The sequence below is a fragment of the Siniperca chuatsi genome, linkage group LG8 (genome assembly GCF_020085105.1).
Source record: "Siniperca chuatsi isolate FFG_IHB_CAS linkage group LG8, ASM2008510v1, whole genome shotgun sequence".
In the NCBI taxonomy this organism is placed as follows: domain Eukaryota; kingdom Metazoa; phylum Chordata; class Actinopteri; order Centrarchiformes; family Sinipercidae; genus Siniperca; species Siniperca chuatsi.
Window position 1 is genome coordinate 16,345,983 of NC_058049.1, and position 17,463 is coordinate 16,363,445.

Sequence of the window (17,463 nt, forward strand, 5' to 3'; positions counted from 1 at the left end):
AGTGACATAATAGTTATACCAGGGTCCTCTTGCAAAAGGCAGGGTCACTGAGTTTACTGGATAACTTTGCAGAATAAAACATGGAACTGCATGAAAATGGACTGATGTAAGAAAGCCTGTTCCAGGCTTTATTCAACAAAATAATCCAGAAAACCAGGCACAACTTCAGTTACCGTCTTACTTTACCTTAGTTCATCTTTGTTGATGCTTCCCTACAAATCCCACAGGCAATTAAGAAATACGGTTGACAGTCAATTGCATGTTGAGTGCATGTTTGAATTACTCACACCCTCAAGTCTATTATTATTATTACTATTATCTTCACAGGACAGATTTCAATGCTGTAGGATGCAGGATGTTTTGTTTAATTTTTAAAACTATGCCTACTCTGTGAATTCATAAAAACAAGCTCCTTAATAGTTTTACTTCCTTAGCTTGTCCTGTGAATCAATGTGTTTTTATTTTTTTTTAAAGAAAGAATGGATGTGTGTTTGGTGTATTTAACAAAACCATGCATTAACAGCTCCTTGGGTAGTTATATCTTCACCATTTTTCTACAAAGCATTATGAATGAAAACTCACCCTTATCTTTTAGCTTATTTCCCTAAAAGAGGAAAACAAATGCCATCTAACTTTTCTAGATGGCCAATGAATCACATTTAAAATTGTATCAGATTTGATTCAGATTTTGAATGGATTTCTGATTACATGAAGCTGTCAAAGATTAATTTACAAATGCAATCAAATGTCATTAGGTGGAAACTTGTAATTGAGATTCAGATTCTTGAAAATCTGGTAATTAAATTTTATCTGAACACATCTTATATCAAGGGGGACACTAATGAATATGCAAGAGATCTGATACCTTTCTGCAATTTAAAATTTTCCTGATGAACCAAGTAGATAACCAAATCCCTAAAAGCAGTCATGCATACTCATCACTCACACAGGACTATCCCAATATATTCATTTAAAGTCAGGAAAGCAGAGAAATGGTCAGCCTTTCCAGGAACAGGACACGCACAGCATAGGATTGAGACCACAGCAGATGAGGAGGTAGCAATGGTTTTCAGCAGTTCAAATTTAATACTTTGTCCCCCTTTCTCTACAGAAACCCAGGTAAAAAAAATCCCCCACTCTCATAAAATACAACAGCAGCAGTTACCAGTAAAAAAATGAAATGCAAAAAAAAAAAAAAAAAAAAAAAAAAAAAGGAAGAGAGAGAAAGCATTGAAGGGAGGAGAGAGAGGGTAGGGACATGATGAGGCAAGAAAGGAAAATATATTTTCTATATGTGAGGAGTGAGTCCAAAGTTCATCTTCAGACCGGGTTAGGGGCAAAGAGGAATCTGGGAACTTGCTGTTGTGTTCGTTCAAAATGGAGGGGAGGAGGAAAAAAAGAACAAAAATGAGTCGAGTCCAATCCAACTAGGGGAAGGAACCAGCACTCTAAGGCAGGGATTTATTCAGGAAGGGCTTTCTCCCTCTCTGGATGAAAGAAAATCTCACTCCTCTTCATCTTGTGTGATGTACTTTGTGTGTACAGATGAAATGTATGTGCAAGTTTGTGTATGCAACAGGTAAATTGGAAGGTGTGTCTGTCATATATATGGTCAACACGGTTGCACCTCTCACTTGCTGCAAGAGAGGTGGCATTTTTCTTTCCTTATTTCTTCATTCATTCCTTTGCTTTTCTTTTTTCTCCCAATATCAGTCCCCGACTACCTAGTAGTCATCCAAATCAAAGAACTCATCGTCCTCTCCTTGGTACTCCATGCCCTGGAAATCCACCCTGTACCGCAAGATACCTGAGGAACACAAAAATTATAGATTAACAGGAGTAATATGATGGCTGGCAAGCTTCAGTCATGTTTGGTTAGATTGTGGCAGCATTAAAGGAAGATTTTGTATTAGGATAACCTGATCCCCATTAGCTATTTGTATCTAAAAAAACATGAATTTTTTAACTGTTACTTACGGAAAACCAATATGAAATTTACTTGTAGGTTGAGGAGGAAATGTACAGGGAACTTGTATTTACTTGTTTATTTAAAAAAAAATGTACTGCCATTAAATTAATGTGACTTGCCATCACCAGCTGTACATTTTAGACCCTCAACGATTCCACAATTATCCTGCTAAACATTCTGCATCACACCTGTTCACAAAGAAAGGATTCAAAGATTTAGCATGATTAAAGCCTCTGTCATACTAATGATGTCTACTGGACAATAACACAGCAGTATGAAAAGGCCTTACCTGTAGCAGGACACCATATTAAATGTATTATATTTTGAATACTTTATCATGGCACTATTGTTCAAAGTTACAACACTGAGCGCTTGGCAAGATGAATTACACACACTCTTTAGGATAAACAAGTGTTTGACACAACATTCAAACACTTGGAATGGAAGTGATCACATAAGGAATTTCTAGTGCCCTCCTGTCCTCAAAAGAGGACAAGATATAGTGCAAATACAGCACAGTAACCTGAGGAATTCAGGATGCTTTTAATTTGCCTTCACAATGCCTAATTTCTTTACCTCCCAGTCCACCACATGTGTCAGAAAAAACTCAGAGGGTGGCCAAAGGACAGGAGGAAAGAGAATCAAGGAGGAGAAAAAAAAGGAGAACAGAAGTGGAACAGTATGTCCCTCTACTGTATCAAAATCCCTATGAAGTGTCCCAATAACAAGTAACCTATCTAGTTAAAGTGCAGGAGTCTATTACTTCACTCTGCTGTAGCCAGGGTTATGTGTCAACAACAGTTTGTTCCTAGAAGTGGTCTGAAATGGCATCTTTTAAGCAGAATTATATAAGTATAGTTTATAGTCTTCAGTTCATGGAGTTAAGCCGATGATTATTATTAGCCTGTGACATTCTTGCAATCATATAGCCGTGGCCATCAATGTCTTAATTGTTTCTGATCTCAGCATAAAATGAATTTAGGGTGAGCAGCTTGTATATGGTGTCTGCAGTGTGACATACAACATATTTCCTGAAAAGATACTCTTGTTTTCAGTGTGACAAAGCTGATATGTGGCCGATTATGGAGAGGCTTATTTTGTTTCCTACACTATCCCAGGTTACAATGGAAAAAAGAAAGCCTTTCTAAGGTACCCTTTATATTCTGCCCATGGACACTTCAGCACGGTGGAGCACTTCAGCATACAGGGAGACTTGAACCTGCCCCCTCTAGTTGAAGAGCAGCATCTGCTCATGAAGCCACAGAAAAAACTTCATGAATGAAATAACCACTGAGCTACACATGTCCGCCATTCTTCCTAACTTGATGTTGTACAAATGCACAATTCCAGTGTCGTAAACCCTATGTAAACAACAGTGCGCTCACCCCCAATGCCTCCAAAGCCCTTGACGAACTGGGATCCTTCCTGGCTCTTGTCTGTGACTATCTCCAGCGTGGCTCCAAATTTCTTGTAGTTGTTGGCAAACCATTCCAGGAGTGGCATGCTCTCGATCAGCTCATGTTCCTGCCCCGTCTAGAAACACAATCAGAGTCAGGAACACATGGCATGATGGGTCTGACTTAAATCACAGGGATCTGTCCTTTCTTTATAGTGCTCACCTCCTTGTCTGTGAAGTGAGACTTGTCTTTCTCCTGCTCTGGCGTTAAGTACAAAGTCTTCTCATCTAAAAATCAAAAAAGAGACATGAAGATTATAGCATCATAATATATTTATTACTTTGTTTCTCAGCAACAGTAGATGTGATATTTGTGGTTTGTGTACCATTCTCTGCTCCGTTGCTCTCTGCCCCATGCACACGTAGAATGTACCGCATGGTGTCTAAGTTCTCGTACACTATGAGGATCTCCACTGCTCCCATTTCCAGGGCTTTGAGTGTGTCCTCCACACCAAAACAGTACTTCCCTGTGTCCTGACTGATCTCATCAAAGTACCGCCCTAGAGAAAAGAACAACCATTAGGAAAATCTTTACCACAACAAAAGCTTTTGTTTCCTTTAGCTGTTACTGGAGACACCAAAAAAGTTGTTCCAATGTGTCAATAAGAAGACTCACCTATGAGCTTCTTCTCCTGGATAAACTTGACATTAGAGAGAACCTCTGCTGAGAGCTCAATAGCCTGGTTGAAACCATTCTCTCCTCCATAGGAGATGTCCACCAGCTTCAGAACCTTGGCCTGTAACCTCTGTCAAAAAACAAACACACATATGTTAAACACACTGATATAATTTGAAGCATACTTGATATGAATAGCCATTTAACTTTTTCCTCCAAACCTGGCAGCTATAGAACTAAGTCTTGGTATTTTCACCGTAGTCCCCAACATGGGAGACAGACTATCAACAGAAATATGCTGACAACAATGACACATTATGCTGCAGGTTTTGTTCCCACTAGAGCTGTGGCAGGCTATCTGTGGAAAGCTCACTTAAAAGGTTACCAGTGTTAAGACTGCCATTGCTTGAGGGTTAGTGCACCCCAAGAGCTGCCGACCTAAGCTCCCAATCATGTCTGGGATATGCAGATCATTGTCAAACATGTTTGTTGTTGCTCATGTAAATACTGTGTCCTTTAACCAATATACTTTATATTTTGTCCTTTACAATATAAGGTGTCTTGCTTAATAATGCATGTAAAGTTAACTAATATTGGCGTGTATTGTGGTGTAAGTCAACCCAGAGACAAGAGCTAATTGCAGATTGCACTAAATGGCGCAGTGTAAATGATTTTGCAATGTGAAGAGGGTTTTAAAAGAGGGTTGACGAAGGTACTCTTCATTATGATATTTTTGTATTCAGTATACAAAGTTTAAAAGACCTAGCATTTCAAATAAACTGCTGTAAGTGCGAGAAACACCCAGTTAATCCCACTATATTTACCAACAATACAAAGAGAATTTGGCAGACCTTTACCTATAGGATGCAGAACCTACGTAATTATTTACACTAAGCTAAATTAATACAATATCGTGTTTTTACGAGGGCCTTCATAATATTTATTTATTACTATCGTACATCTAATGAGTATGTTTGTTTTCTAAATCACAATATTATGGTTATAAGGTCAATTGAGGTGTCTTGACTAAACATCTTAGTTGATTTAATTTTGTATCTATTTATTTGTATATGTTGTGCATTTGCCGCTTTAAAAAAAGGGAACAAATCAATCTCAGTCTTTTTTGGGTATCTATTCCCCACAGTGTAAGAAATTAAACTGAGATTCTAAATTGCTTAGTAGTCTAGTTCCTGAATTGTTTGGAAAGACAATTATTGATATATTACATAGTAAATACTTAATTTGTACTGCTTTTTAAACACACACACAAGACACAGACTTACTGGGTCGAACATGTCAGACTGGCTGAGCTCGGTCTTGAAGTCGGCAGAGCCAGCTAAGACCATTCCTGCCACATTAACTTTGTCGTTGGACACAAAGAGCTGGACAGCTGTCTCAGCCACTTTTCTCACATAGTTGTGTCTCTTCTCCATTCTCAGACGAGCAAAACGCAGAGCAGACTGTCCTCCTCTGCCTGAAAGAAAGATAAAGATTAGAAACACAATCTTTAGAATGTTTCTTTACGAGCAAAACCAAGAAATATAAATCGGGAAAATTTTTTTAATCAATTCTCTAATGATCCCTGCTGTGTAGTTGAAAATATCAAAGGTTCAGCGTTGTGTGAGCATTGTGGGTCAGTACCGTGTTTCTTGGGTAGGTCCACAGTGAACTTGTGTAGCACCTCCCTGGTGTTGCCCTGCAGTGTGCCAAACAGTGCCCCACTACCGTCGATCACAATAAAGCCAAACTTACTGTCGTCAGAGAGCAGGGCTGTCAATGCCTGTGTTAGGGGGAGGTGAGCGAAGAATGGATGATGAGAATGTGACAGAAAGTGCAATATGGATACCAAAAGAAAAGGTTATGTCCCAAGACTCTTCTCTACAAGTAAAATATTATTTACAGACACAGAAACCAAGCAAAAGCTCTCACCTCGGTGTGGAACTTGTTGTCGCAGAGATACAGGGAGGTGTTGATTGGCTTAAAAGGCTCAAAGTCGATATTGACTTTCTTCTCCTTGCCTTCCTCTGTCACAATGGTGCCACAGTACACCACCAAACCATTGGGTGGCACTGGCAAGAGAGAAAAATCACACGCCAGTAAATTAGACACATATCAGGTTTTTTATACAGATGCATAAACAATGTACAGTTTCTGGATGAGTGGCTAGCATCATCAAGTTCTCAAATATGCCACTGCACATGTTGCTCTTTATGTTCTGAAAAGCCAAGACATTCTGTGATAAAAATGTGTTTTCCCTGGATTGCTGTTCTATTATAATATAAGATATGATGTATGCACTGACACTGTACTGATGGGTAACACACATGGGTAATACACACCCTTCTCCCATGCTTATAAGCTACCTACTTTGCAATGATATAACCACCACATCTTATGTCAGTTAAATAAATAAATAAATATAACTAGCTGGTCACAAGCTGCAAGGAGAAAAATGTTGGGAAAGATGTTGGACAATTACATTTATACAATTTTCCATTCAACCTAGACCTACTGTAACTGAAAACCTGTTCATGTTTATAAATCTGGACTTTACTGTCCACAAGCACAAAAACCAGATGCAACCTTCTGTTACCGATGAGTCAAATTAAATAATATCTTTGCATCAGTAACATCTGACTATCTATCTGGCCTTTACTGTGAACATGAGGGTAAAACAAAATTCCACATGTAAGTCAGCAAGGTTTTATTTGGATTTTCATTGTAACACATACCCTTGTTGTAGAGTTTTAGTCTTTGCTGTACAGAGGTGATGGCCCCGAGTACAGAGAGCCTATTGACTCGGCTCTTGATGTTGGAAGCAGTGCCAAACTCATCGGCCAACATCTTAGCCACTCTGGATATCTGGTCCTTGGGAGGGATGATCAGTGAGATCATACTGGTGCCATTACTATAGAGAGAAAGGAATTAACATTAGTGCTTACATAAACACTTAGGCATATATACACACAAGATGCTATGGAATGCAGTGTTTAACTACACACTATAAACATTAGTCCTTTACTACTACTAGAGTGTAACAAGCTAAACACTAGAGCTAGATCAATTTATCAGGCCTGATATGGGCCTATCACAGATTGGCGTATATGTTTTCCGATATGCACCAATATGAAAACGTTTTTGTTTGTTTTTTTTACATAACATAATGCAGAAAACGGTGTATGGGGTGATTTAGAAATGGTGTCATCACGTAGTTTGTCCAGCAGAGCGTGCAGCAACTCCATTGTTTACAATACTCTCAGTCAGCACTGTCTGCAGCACATGTAACAGAGTGCATCACAGCTGAGCAGACGGTGGCGCGGACAGAATCAACCGGTGTCTTCACAGTAAGTTGCTTAGTATCTTTGCATAGTCGTATTGGGGCAAAATCAGTGCATAATCCACATAGAAAGAGTCTATTTTCAGCTCAAAAATTCACTATATCGGCCGCCATATCGGTAATCTGAGAATTTTTCGGTTGGGCTCTACTAAACACCACAACAAAGTAATCCATATATATCATGATAGGTGTTATCCACACTAACTATATTCAACTTTGGTTATTTGGAACAGCAACTTTGACCTGTTCATTTTATTACTTTCAAGATAACTCCACCTCTTACTCTCATCTCACTTTGTAAACACACAACCTTCCCTTGCAAAATATCACCTTGACAAGGACTGAAAGGTTGAGGGACAAACAGGGTGGGCTTTCAGTTGCACAGTATACAATCTCTGCCCTTGAAGCAGAGGACTGAGTTTCAGTTCCACTGCTCCACACTGTATCTCTATTCACTATCTATCAAGAGACAAAGACAAACCAGTACAGGCTGACACTGCACACACACACACACACACACACACACACACACACGGGCAGGTAGCTGCAGCTGGATGAATATAGGGCAAATGGTCAACTGTGTGTGTGACATGGCAGGCGGTGGAGCACAGGACAGCACATTCTGCGCAGCACTAAGCAGCAAGTTGTCGCAGAACAAGCTAAAACAACACCCACATTTCACATGTCGTGTTTTATAATTCAGGAAGACCACAGTGTCCCTACCGGTAAACAACTGATCTGGAGTTCTTTTCAGCTGACCATTTTGTAGCCGGTAAAGCTTTAACGTAACGCCGAGCTGCTCGGCTGCCATGAGGCAACTGACTTAGTGGACTCTTGAGGGAATAAAGAAGCCCTGTCATATAATATACATATAAAAAGGCCAGGCAAACATAATTTGAAGTTGTGGATTGATTTTAACGGAGCATGTGGAAGAACTGTAAGCTAGCCGGCCTTCCTTTCCATCAACGTGCTTTCTTGTTACAGACACCCATGGCGGCCTCTATCCAGAGATGACGTCTCTTAGCGGGTCTCATTAGCAACACTGCTAACATTACCGTTATCAGCTTTAACGTTATAACGTTACCCTTTGTGAGACTGGAAGCAACATTCAACGCAATATCACCCGTAACACATACACGTAGACATATCAAAACACATATTCCTCCATATTAACACAATGTTTCCAACCTCCAGACAGGCTGAATGCGACAGCAGTTAGCGCTTAGCAATTAGCAAGCTAGTCGCAAAAGCTACGGTAAGGTAAGTTAGCTATGCTAAGCTAACCACTCCCAAATTCGGCCCCACTTATCCGATCTCCAGCTGTTGCGGCGGTCAACTTTCACACCATCACCCGAAGCTATAAACCCTAGTATAGTTGGCCCGGCCACTGCATCGATACACAGCTCAAATCGATCCCTTACCCACGAGCAGCTTCCAAACTTTTGATCAGCTTCTTGATTTTCCAAATCTCCACGTTCCTGTCCGCCGCGCTGGGGTCGTCCGCCATCTTTCTGCTGTAATCGCTTCAGCACCTGAAAAGACGTGAAAAAAAGAGCAAAACATATGCGGTGAACCGCCCAGTAACCAGATTGACCGATCTTCACAGTCTTATTAGGCTGACAAAATATTCGTCCTAACTATCTGAACTAGGTACCTCTCCAAACTAGTGGCGCGGTGTCCGTTAAGGCACCTGACCAGTATTGGCAGCTGGACTGACCGTGAGGAAAAGACCCTACCCGGGCTGTCTCCGTCAGTAGAGTGCGCGGAGAACAACAGGCCTACAGTCTGCCAGGCCCTAGCGTCCACCCTGTTCTTATCTAATACGACCTACTTTCCCCCGTTTTCCTGGAAACCAATTGTCAGCTTTTCAGACGTTGAATATACATCGGCATAAACGGAACCGGTACGGTACCTGCCTCGGACAACGCCGCTCCGCTCCGCTAACTATCCGCTGCGATACGTCGAGTCGGTGGTCCGAGGAGTGACGTTGCCTTCCCGACCGGTTTCTCTCTCCTCCACACGCCGCGCGTGGTGCTATCGATGGTGCTCACATGTAGGAGGTGGTTAGAACTGTGGCGTTCACTTCCTGGAAACCACATAGAAACCAATGACAGCGCTTGGCTAGTACGTCAATCATAAAAATCCAAACAACGATTGGACGGAAGCTATTACCGTAGACGAAGCTTGGTGGGCGTCCGTAAGTGGGGATCATGGAATTTGTAGTTAATGTGATGTCACTTAAGGACTCCTTTTGAATTAACAGGTTACCATGCCTTTGCTTCTGTTAGCGTTTGTACTGTTAGCTAATAAAGCCTACTTCTTCCCGTGTCTTCTTGCTGATGTCCTTTATAGCCTACGTATTACATTGTTATTAGCCTACTATAGCCTACTATTATGCTGAGAGCTTCCCATAAATATTTAGTCTTAAGAGTGAAACTTTTTGGTCACTTTGAAAACATGATTGCCAGATAAATTCTACTTTTCAACCAGAAACAAGCACAACAGCTGTTGTTCCACATGTTCGACTGTTAAAGAACATTATTATAATCCTAGGTTTTAGACTACCTGTCAAAATTACATTACAGAACCATGCATTGTATAACATTTATCTGTCAGACTGGGGTGCTTAAACGATAGGTTCACTGTTTTCAGCCCACACCTTATTGAAAAGTTTCACCTTGCTTTGTACAATTATACTGATAACTTTAGTTTTGAGAAACCAAACACTTATGGGGTTAAACACTGTTCAATGGGAGAATCATTTGGCCTTCAAAAAACTGAGGGCAGGAGGATTAACTGGCTGAGTTTTCAGAAATATTCAGCAGTAGATAGTCTCATGGCAATTCAAGAAAAGCCATTAAAGCAGAAGTTACTTTTTAAAGTGCTATTCATTATGGCTTATGCCTTTTCTTGAAACTTAACTCTGCTAGCCACCCACGTACTGTACACTACTGGCAGAGATGTGCTCTGTCTTTGACCTAGACCTATCTTTTGTCAGGTTGTCACATACTTTAGAGGAAATAAAGAACAAAGGGGAAGGGAAAACTGGCACAGGTTATTAATTTTCTTCTTAAATACAAACTAAATAGCCTATTGGTGAGATGTCAGTTGATGATGATTTAACTCCACAGATGTACCATAAAAGGATTATAAGTAAATATCCTTTTGTCATCAAAGTAATTCACTTTTGTACATATATGACATTGCTAATGAACATCCGAAACCTTTCTGTTGTCTTCAGTACCAGTTCACCTCCTCATCAACCAGATTTCAAGTTTAACTGCCACTTTTTGTGATGCAACAGGTGTCTTGAATGTTACACATATGGGTATTTTCCTTTGTATATCCAAGTCAGCAGGGTTCAGCCATCCTTTTAGCCTATGAGTGTTGCGACAATGTGGCTTCCAAACTGCTGAGTGGGCTATTTCAAATCAGAGAAAGGTCAGCTGTCCAATTAGTGTGACTTGTGGTATAGAAGCTTTTCTAAAAATATATATATATATATATATATATATATAGATATAGCAAGAAGTTTCAAACCAGGCGGCTCAGTAATCCAATTTCATTCTGTTGTTGAGGTGGATGTTGAAGATGCAAATTATTGGGTGGGGTGCTGGGTGAGCTATGTGTAAGCCTAAGATTGCAGAGTGAATACAGCGTAAATATAGTGTGGTTCTTATTGTGGGTTATAGGTCGCGCTGCGAGTCAGCAATTCTGTAGATATGGTGGGTCATATTTAGAGAAATATATCAGTTTGACCTTTTTTTCTCTTAGAATTTTTTGTCCTCAATAACATTTAGTACTTTTAACAGGAGAATCAGAAATACTTTATTGATCCCAGAGGGGAAATTCAGAGAGATAGAAATGGGGATAGAAAAAACATTACTAGTACACACTTTGAACTCACATCACAAAATGTTTTCACCTAAAAAGGTTTCTGTTCACTGTTCACTATTTATGTACATTTTTAAAGTATATGGCTATGTGTGCTGTGGTTGCCATCCTCTCAGTCTTTGGACACTTGATTTGGGCTTGAGGTCTGATGTGTCACTTTTCTTGAAATGTTTCTGGTTTTCACTATATTTCTAAGTAGGTAAGTTAAAGGTGGGCTATATTCTAAATCAGAAGCAAAAATAGCAAAAATATTAGACACTTAGTCTGACGTATTTCTGTCCTCAATGGAAGATCTACACAGAAGCATCCTGCATTTTTCCTTTTACTTGGAGCAGTGAAAGGATATTAGGGCCTATACACATTTAGACCACTAGATGACAGCATTGGTTAAAGGACAAATGAATGGCATCCACAGTATCCCACTTGTTTTTATTAGTTGATGAAGGAGCATCATATCCCTGGAGCTTCTGTTTTTTTGTATTGCTCAATGAGACACTCAGAAGTCAGGTCTTGTTGTGTATTTGTTGTACTAATTGTGGCATGCAGTTTGTTAGACTTTATTAGGCTGCCATATGCTGGATATTAGTCTGTGTCTTTAGTGAATTATGATTGTTTCCATCAGAACAACATCTGTTTGTGCATGAAGCAACAAGCCCAAGGATCATCCCTGTGGTATTAGGCTACCCATCTCTGGTGACATGGGGGAGTGGGAGGAGGTGAGTGGAGCTTCTGTCTGGATTTGGCACTCACTGGTTGGTTACATCACGCAGAAAAAGTAATATAGCAGTTTGTGCAACTGACTGCCTCCAAAATTGTCCAGCGCTGGTATGAGCGCCAATTCATCACCATCTGACGACCATCAGAGCTGTAATGACCTGCTTGGAAATGGATGACGTTTGCTGTGTGCTGTGGATGGGAGCTGTCCTGATCAGGGCCGCTATTCGTCATTTCACCTGATCGTCATACATGTACATTCAGATGAGCAGAGAAGGTTGACAGGTTGTTGAATCCTCAGCATTTTAGCTAAATAAGAAACTGTATTTCTTATTATAGCAGTAAGAAATACAGTAAGCATAAGGGGTTATATCAGTTGTTACAATCCTCTTTCTTTTGCTTGTGGCCCAAATATTCTCACAATCCCAGCAGTTATGACAGACAGGTAAAGATGTTGTACAAGTTATATCTTAGTATTCAGTTTTTAAGAGTTTTGAGAGAGCTTCAAATAGACATTGAAACAATAATATTTCAAACTTTTTCCCATGATCACAACTGCCATTGTCTGCCAGTCATTTTTAATTGTTTCTGTGTAGATACTGTATGTGTAATGTGCACATGTATCTACAAGAATGTTTCTAAGTATATATCTTGTTTAATCTTTGACTGTTATATGCACTTCACTTCTTAAATAGTTACTGAATACTGGTACTTGTTAGGTAGATCTTTTCTATTGTTTTAAGTGCATCACTTTTAATGCCAGAATTCTCTCAGAAGTCAGAAGTCTCTTCAAAACTAATAATTCATTTCTAAAGAATGCTGAACTTCCTTAAATTAATCAATCTGGCTCTTAACACTGTATGTGGCTTTGTAAATTTAAAGAACAGCTCTAGGAACGGGTGAGTTATTGCAATCATGTACTCAACTTCATCACTTATGAGTCACTTAAATGTAATTCTTACTTTACTCACATATAGCCACCTGCATGGAGTGTTCAACAAATGTGCAAGTGTACCCTATATGGCTGCCCTTCCCAGAATGTCACACTGTGCTCTGTATTGTATCAACAGAGACCTATGCTGGTCATGATGCCATAGCAGAAGTGACTAATAGTCCGTGCTGTCATAGTGACCAGGCCATAAAAAGGAAGTGCTCTGTGTGTGTGTGTGTGGTGTACATAGGTATGCATGTGGGGGAGTTATGGAGAGTGTGACCCAAAACAGATGCCACCAGGTTCACAGAGCTCTGTTTTCCCATCTGTGGCCATCTGCTTAAGTAGAGTTGAGGGGAGAGAGGGATGAGTGAAGGATGAAGGAGGGACAGGGGTATTCAAGGACACAGTCTCGCTTTTCATCACTAAGAAATTTGAGTGGGGTAAAAAGACAGAGGGAGTGAAGATGCATCCTATCAGACACTTCCAGAAAGAGGCAGGCAGTTACGTAATCAGTTACGAGATACATAAACACGTTGACATGGAGGTTGTGAAACCTCTTGACTGCATATCAAAGAGGACCAACATCCCAGACCTGTCACAAAAAAACGAATGACTAAAGAGTTAAACATTAAACAAATCAAAGCTCTGTGATACCTGTTTCCCTGACTCTTGTAACCTAGCTGTCACTGACATGTTAAAGCTTTGATGCTTCCCCTCCCATGAAAACTTCATCTGCTCCTCAGTGTGGCCAGTGCAGCTCTCATCTCAACACAGATGAGGAAACCTTTGAACTCTTCAGAGGGAATTAAGCAGCACATATTCTCTGCTGACTAGCTAATCTGTGACTCAGTATGTGTCTTGTCTCTCAGGCTCTCTTTCTCTGTCCACAGTGAAAAAGAGGATCATAATCGTCAGCACTTCAATAGCTTATGACTTAAACCAATCTTCTTAGGACATGCTGTATGGGTATGAGAATGCGCAACTGTTGGTGTTTGCCAGCCATCTGCTGCACCACTGTGAGTTTTTGGTTCTGTGACAAGTGCAAAGATTTGGGATTGCATTAGCAAGGGTGTTTGGGTGTAGGGTGTTTTTTTTGTGCAAATCTCGGAGTTGATATTCTTTTCACATCCCTGTCTCTCTCACTGCTCTCCACAGAGGCAGAAGGAGATTTACGGATCTGCGTCCTAATATTAAGTGGATTAATCAGGAATGGAGAGTCGAGGTTGTCATAAATATAAATGAGGTCTTTTGAGGCATAGGGCGAGACATGCTGCATGTCCACATAGTGTAGGCTATTAGGAGTTTATCAGCGCAGTGGATTAGGACCAATAACCTCAATTTAGAGGCCAGGACACACAGTCAATCTTAATGATGCATTGGAAAGGGGTTAAACCCAAAGGTAATATGGACCAGCTGGCCTGCCTACACCACTCACTGACCTAGGGCATAATCCAATTGTCTTTCACGCCTCAGGGAGTGAGGAGTTCAGTGTATATTTGCAGTTTAAGTTAGATTTTAAAACTCTTTTTGCCATATTTTCTGTTACTGTAATGCAGACTAATAAATATGAAAAGAAAAGCAGAATTGCTTGAGCAAACAATATGCTACCTGTCAATGTTAGCCTGGAGAATAGTGCTGTATTGCAGTCAACACATCCAGCTGATAAAGCCTGGATGCCACCCATCATTCCCCAAAGAGAGATTACCAGATGCTTCCATTAATCTTGCTGCTTTCCCAGAGCCTGATGGTACATCCTTTTTTGCCAGCAATCTATATTGGAGAAAGAGAATGAATGTACACTTTTGCACATGGAGAATAACATATTTGTGTATGCAAAAATGTACCAAATGCAGCTGTTCTAGAACATCTGTTTCATCAACGCCTGCCACACAAATAAAAACTGTAGTTCTTCATCCGCTGGCTGTGCTCCTTTGGCTCTTAGCACAATTAGTAAAGATGGAAAATGTAAAAGAGAATCACGTAAGTCATGCTAAATTGCTACAAATTAGTTTGGTGCTGTTTTCAGATGAATCTATACCAGAATAGAGCACCAGTGCAGAAACATTTACTGTCGTGGATGCTGAAGTCTTGGTTGTCACTCCCCAGGAAAATCAAGTTTTCATACCAGTGAGGCCAGTACATGCAGTAATCCATGCCATTGCTCATGCAGCACAGCTTTAAACCAAGCTGAAATCATGACCACCACCATGACAACCTTACAGATAGACTGATAAGGAAAGGAAGATGGGATGTGGATGAAACAGGGGAGAAAGATGGCGGAAAATTGATTTTCTTTGAGCTGCATTAATCAAATTGACTACAGAAAGGGCAGTACAATGGATTTAATACAGCGTATTAAATGAGGACAAAGGCGTGTCTGGTGAGGCGAGCTTACTTCGAGGATGATGATGGGAATGATCAAAAGTCATTGCCATTTAGGTGACATGCATACATCTCAGAGTGAAATTGTTAGTAAAGAAAATAAATGCATTACTCACATTCACCCTAGTATAAATGAATAATTGTGTGCGTTGTATTTTTTGCTTTTTAAACTGCAGCTGTGTTTCTGCAGGAATGTGCTCAAGTACATGCAACCTACATGTGTGTGAGAGTCTGTTTTAGTGCATGCAAAAGTGTCAGTTGTGCTGTATGTGTGTCTGCTGCTGGCACATGTAGACTGCTGTTGCTGAAATGAGGACACTGAACAGGCAGGGAGACTTATATGTATTCAGAAAAACATTGTGAAACTGTCACAGTAAAGCCAAAACATTTTCAACTCATAATATCAGCATATCATTAGAATTTCAAAATTGTTTAAAAAAAAGACTGAAACATATATTCACTATGCTTACATGGAGAGAGACAAAGATCTCTAGGTACAGTGAGATTTTTGCAAATGTGGCCATTTAGACTTGCATTTGTAAAAAAAACAGATCCATAATATGTTTTTGCATTTGTGTAGCAAATGTTTACATCCGTGTGTGCCTACAGCCCCAGTCAGCGTCACTTCATAGCCAAAGGGTAAGACAATAGCCAGGCAGCATATGGTAGCTCCCTGACGACATCATAAGAGGGCAACAGGGAAGACCTGTCTGACTGTGAAGCTGAGAGAAGACTAAATGGAATATAACAGCGAGGATTGAGGTTATGCTCATTTGCTGTATTTGTCTCTTGAATGAGCAGATCAGTATCTTACATTCAAAAATACAAAAGAGAAATTCATGGAATTCAGTCAGTGAAAGAGGAGCGCCTTGTCAGTGAGGCCTGGTTGGAGGTGATTGAGTAAAGAAGAGAGAGGAAGCCCCACAGGAGGGAGACAAAAGCATGAGATAGATTGGAAAGAAAGGGAGGAGCGTACATAGGAAGGTGGGCAGTGGTGTTTCATTTTTTGCTGCTGACTGAGAATTAGATTTCTTTAACATCACTAAAGCTGCTATTGTAATATTTAAATGGCAATAATGTTTGTGTTGTAATTGTTGCCAAATCGATTAATTAATCAATTAATTTATGACAAGCAGAAACTATTCATGATTTATGTACCATTTTTGTAGCTACTCTTCTAACTTGACTAAACAAGCAATATTTTCCTGTTTGAGTAGGGATTGCAAAGCACTTTACAATTGACCTCTCATTCAACCATTTAAGTACCCACTCATACACCGATGGCAGCGCAAACCCAAAACATTTAGAGCAATTTGGGGTTCAGTGTCTTGCTCAAGGACACTTCAACATGTGGTCAGGAGAAACCAGGGATTGAACCAACCCCCGTGATTAGTGGACGACCAGCTCTACCTGCTGATCCACAGCTGAGTAATTCGACTCAGTAAATATTTCAGTCCTTTTTCAGCCAGTGTTAATAATGATGAGCTACTGATCTACATGTATTTGCTATCAGCAGACACATGACTTCATAGTGAACTTAACAACAGACACATTGGTAAAGATGAACCATGACCTGTAAGATAGCTGATTATCAGAGTGGTGTAACAGTAGTGTACTGCATTAGATATTCCCATCTTAATACAATGGTTTCTACAACTGCTTCACTGCTTCTTCTAAGCTAAGCTAAGATCGTTAGCTATAACAGAACCTAAAGAGAAAAATGTTGTTGCCAACCTGAGCGACATGTGAAAATATGATTAAGATTCTTTTAGCACATCAGGAACAGCAGACTCAGAGAAACACTTGTTTCGAACTCGTTTAGATAAACTCACAGGCAAAAAGCATCAGACTTCTTCCAAACAATCCTTGTTCTCCTTCTGACAACAGCAGCTAAACACTGTTTCTGTCATTTCCCATTAGGTCTGTATAAAAAGGGCTGTTTTTTCAAGGTTTTTAAAGAGGTCAGCCAGAGCATGGAGGGAAAAAGCTAGAATTGGTGTAATTAGTTTTTTTACAATGTAAAATGTAAATGTAGGTAGCAACATTGCGTTGAGCTACATGTCATGTAATCAGCATTTTGATATTTCTGTCAAGACATCCACCCTGAGCTTTGGAGAAAACGAAGAAGGCCATATGGTGCACTGTGATGGCAGCAACAGAC

The 17,463-nt window shown here is 40.1% G+C and overlaps 1 protein-coding gene across 4 annotated transcripts; it reads right to left on the reverse strand.

The window, feature by feature from the left end:
• Nucleotides 1-1,063: 1,063 nt before the first annotated feature.
• Nucleotides 1,064-9,444, reverse strand: LOC122880047 (eukaryotic peptide chain release factor subunit 1). Of its 4 annotated transcripts, XM_044204771.1 has the most exons (12): nucleotides 9,291-9,444; nucleotides 8,800-8,910; nucleotides 6,774-6,949; nucleotides 5,971-6,110; nucleotides 5,683-5,821; nucleotides 5,325-5,515; nucleotides 4,042-4,171; nucleotides 3,752-3,925; nucleotides 3,589-3,653; nucleotides 3,355-3,502; nucleotides 3,123-3,215; nucleotides 1,064-1,807 (listed from the first exon to the last, which is right to left on the reverse strand). In XM_044204771.1, exons 2-11 carry the CDS (start codon nucleotides 8,883-8,885, stop codon nucleotides 3,166-3,168), a joined length of 1,299 nt encoding a protein of 432 aa, XP_044060706.1. In that variant the 5' UTR covers nucleotides 8,886-8,910; nucleotides 9,291-9,444; the 3' UTR covers nucleotides 1,064-1,807; nucleotides 3,123-3,165. The 4 variants fall into 4 exon arrangements, with proteins under 4 accessions (XP_044060706.1, XP_044060703.1, XP_044060705.1 ...); XM_044204768.1 differs by lacking the exon at nucleotides 3,123-3,215 and having other exon boundaries at nucleotides 9,291-9,442; XM_044204770.1 differs by lacking the exon at nucleotides 3,123-3,215 and having other exon boundaries at nucleotides 9,295-9,428.
• Nucleotides 9,445-17,463: the final 8,019 nt, after the last annotated feature.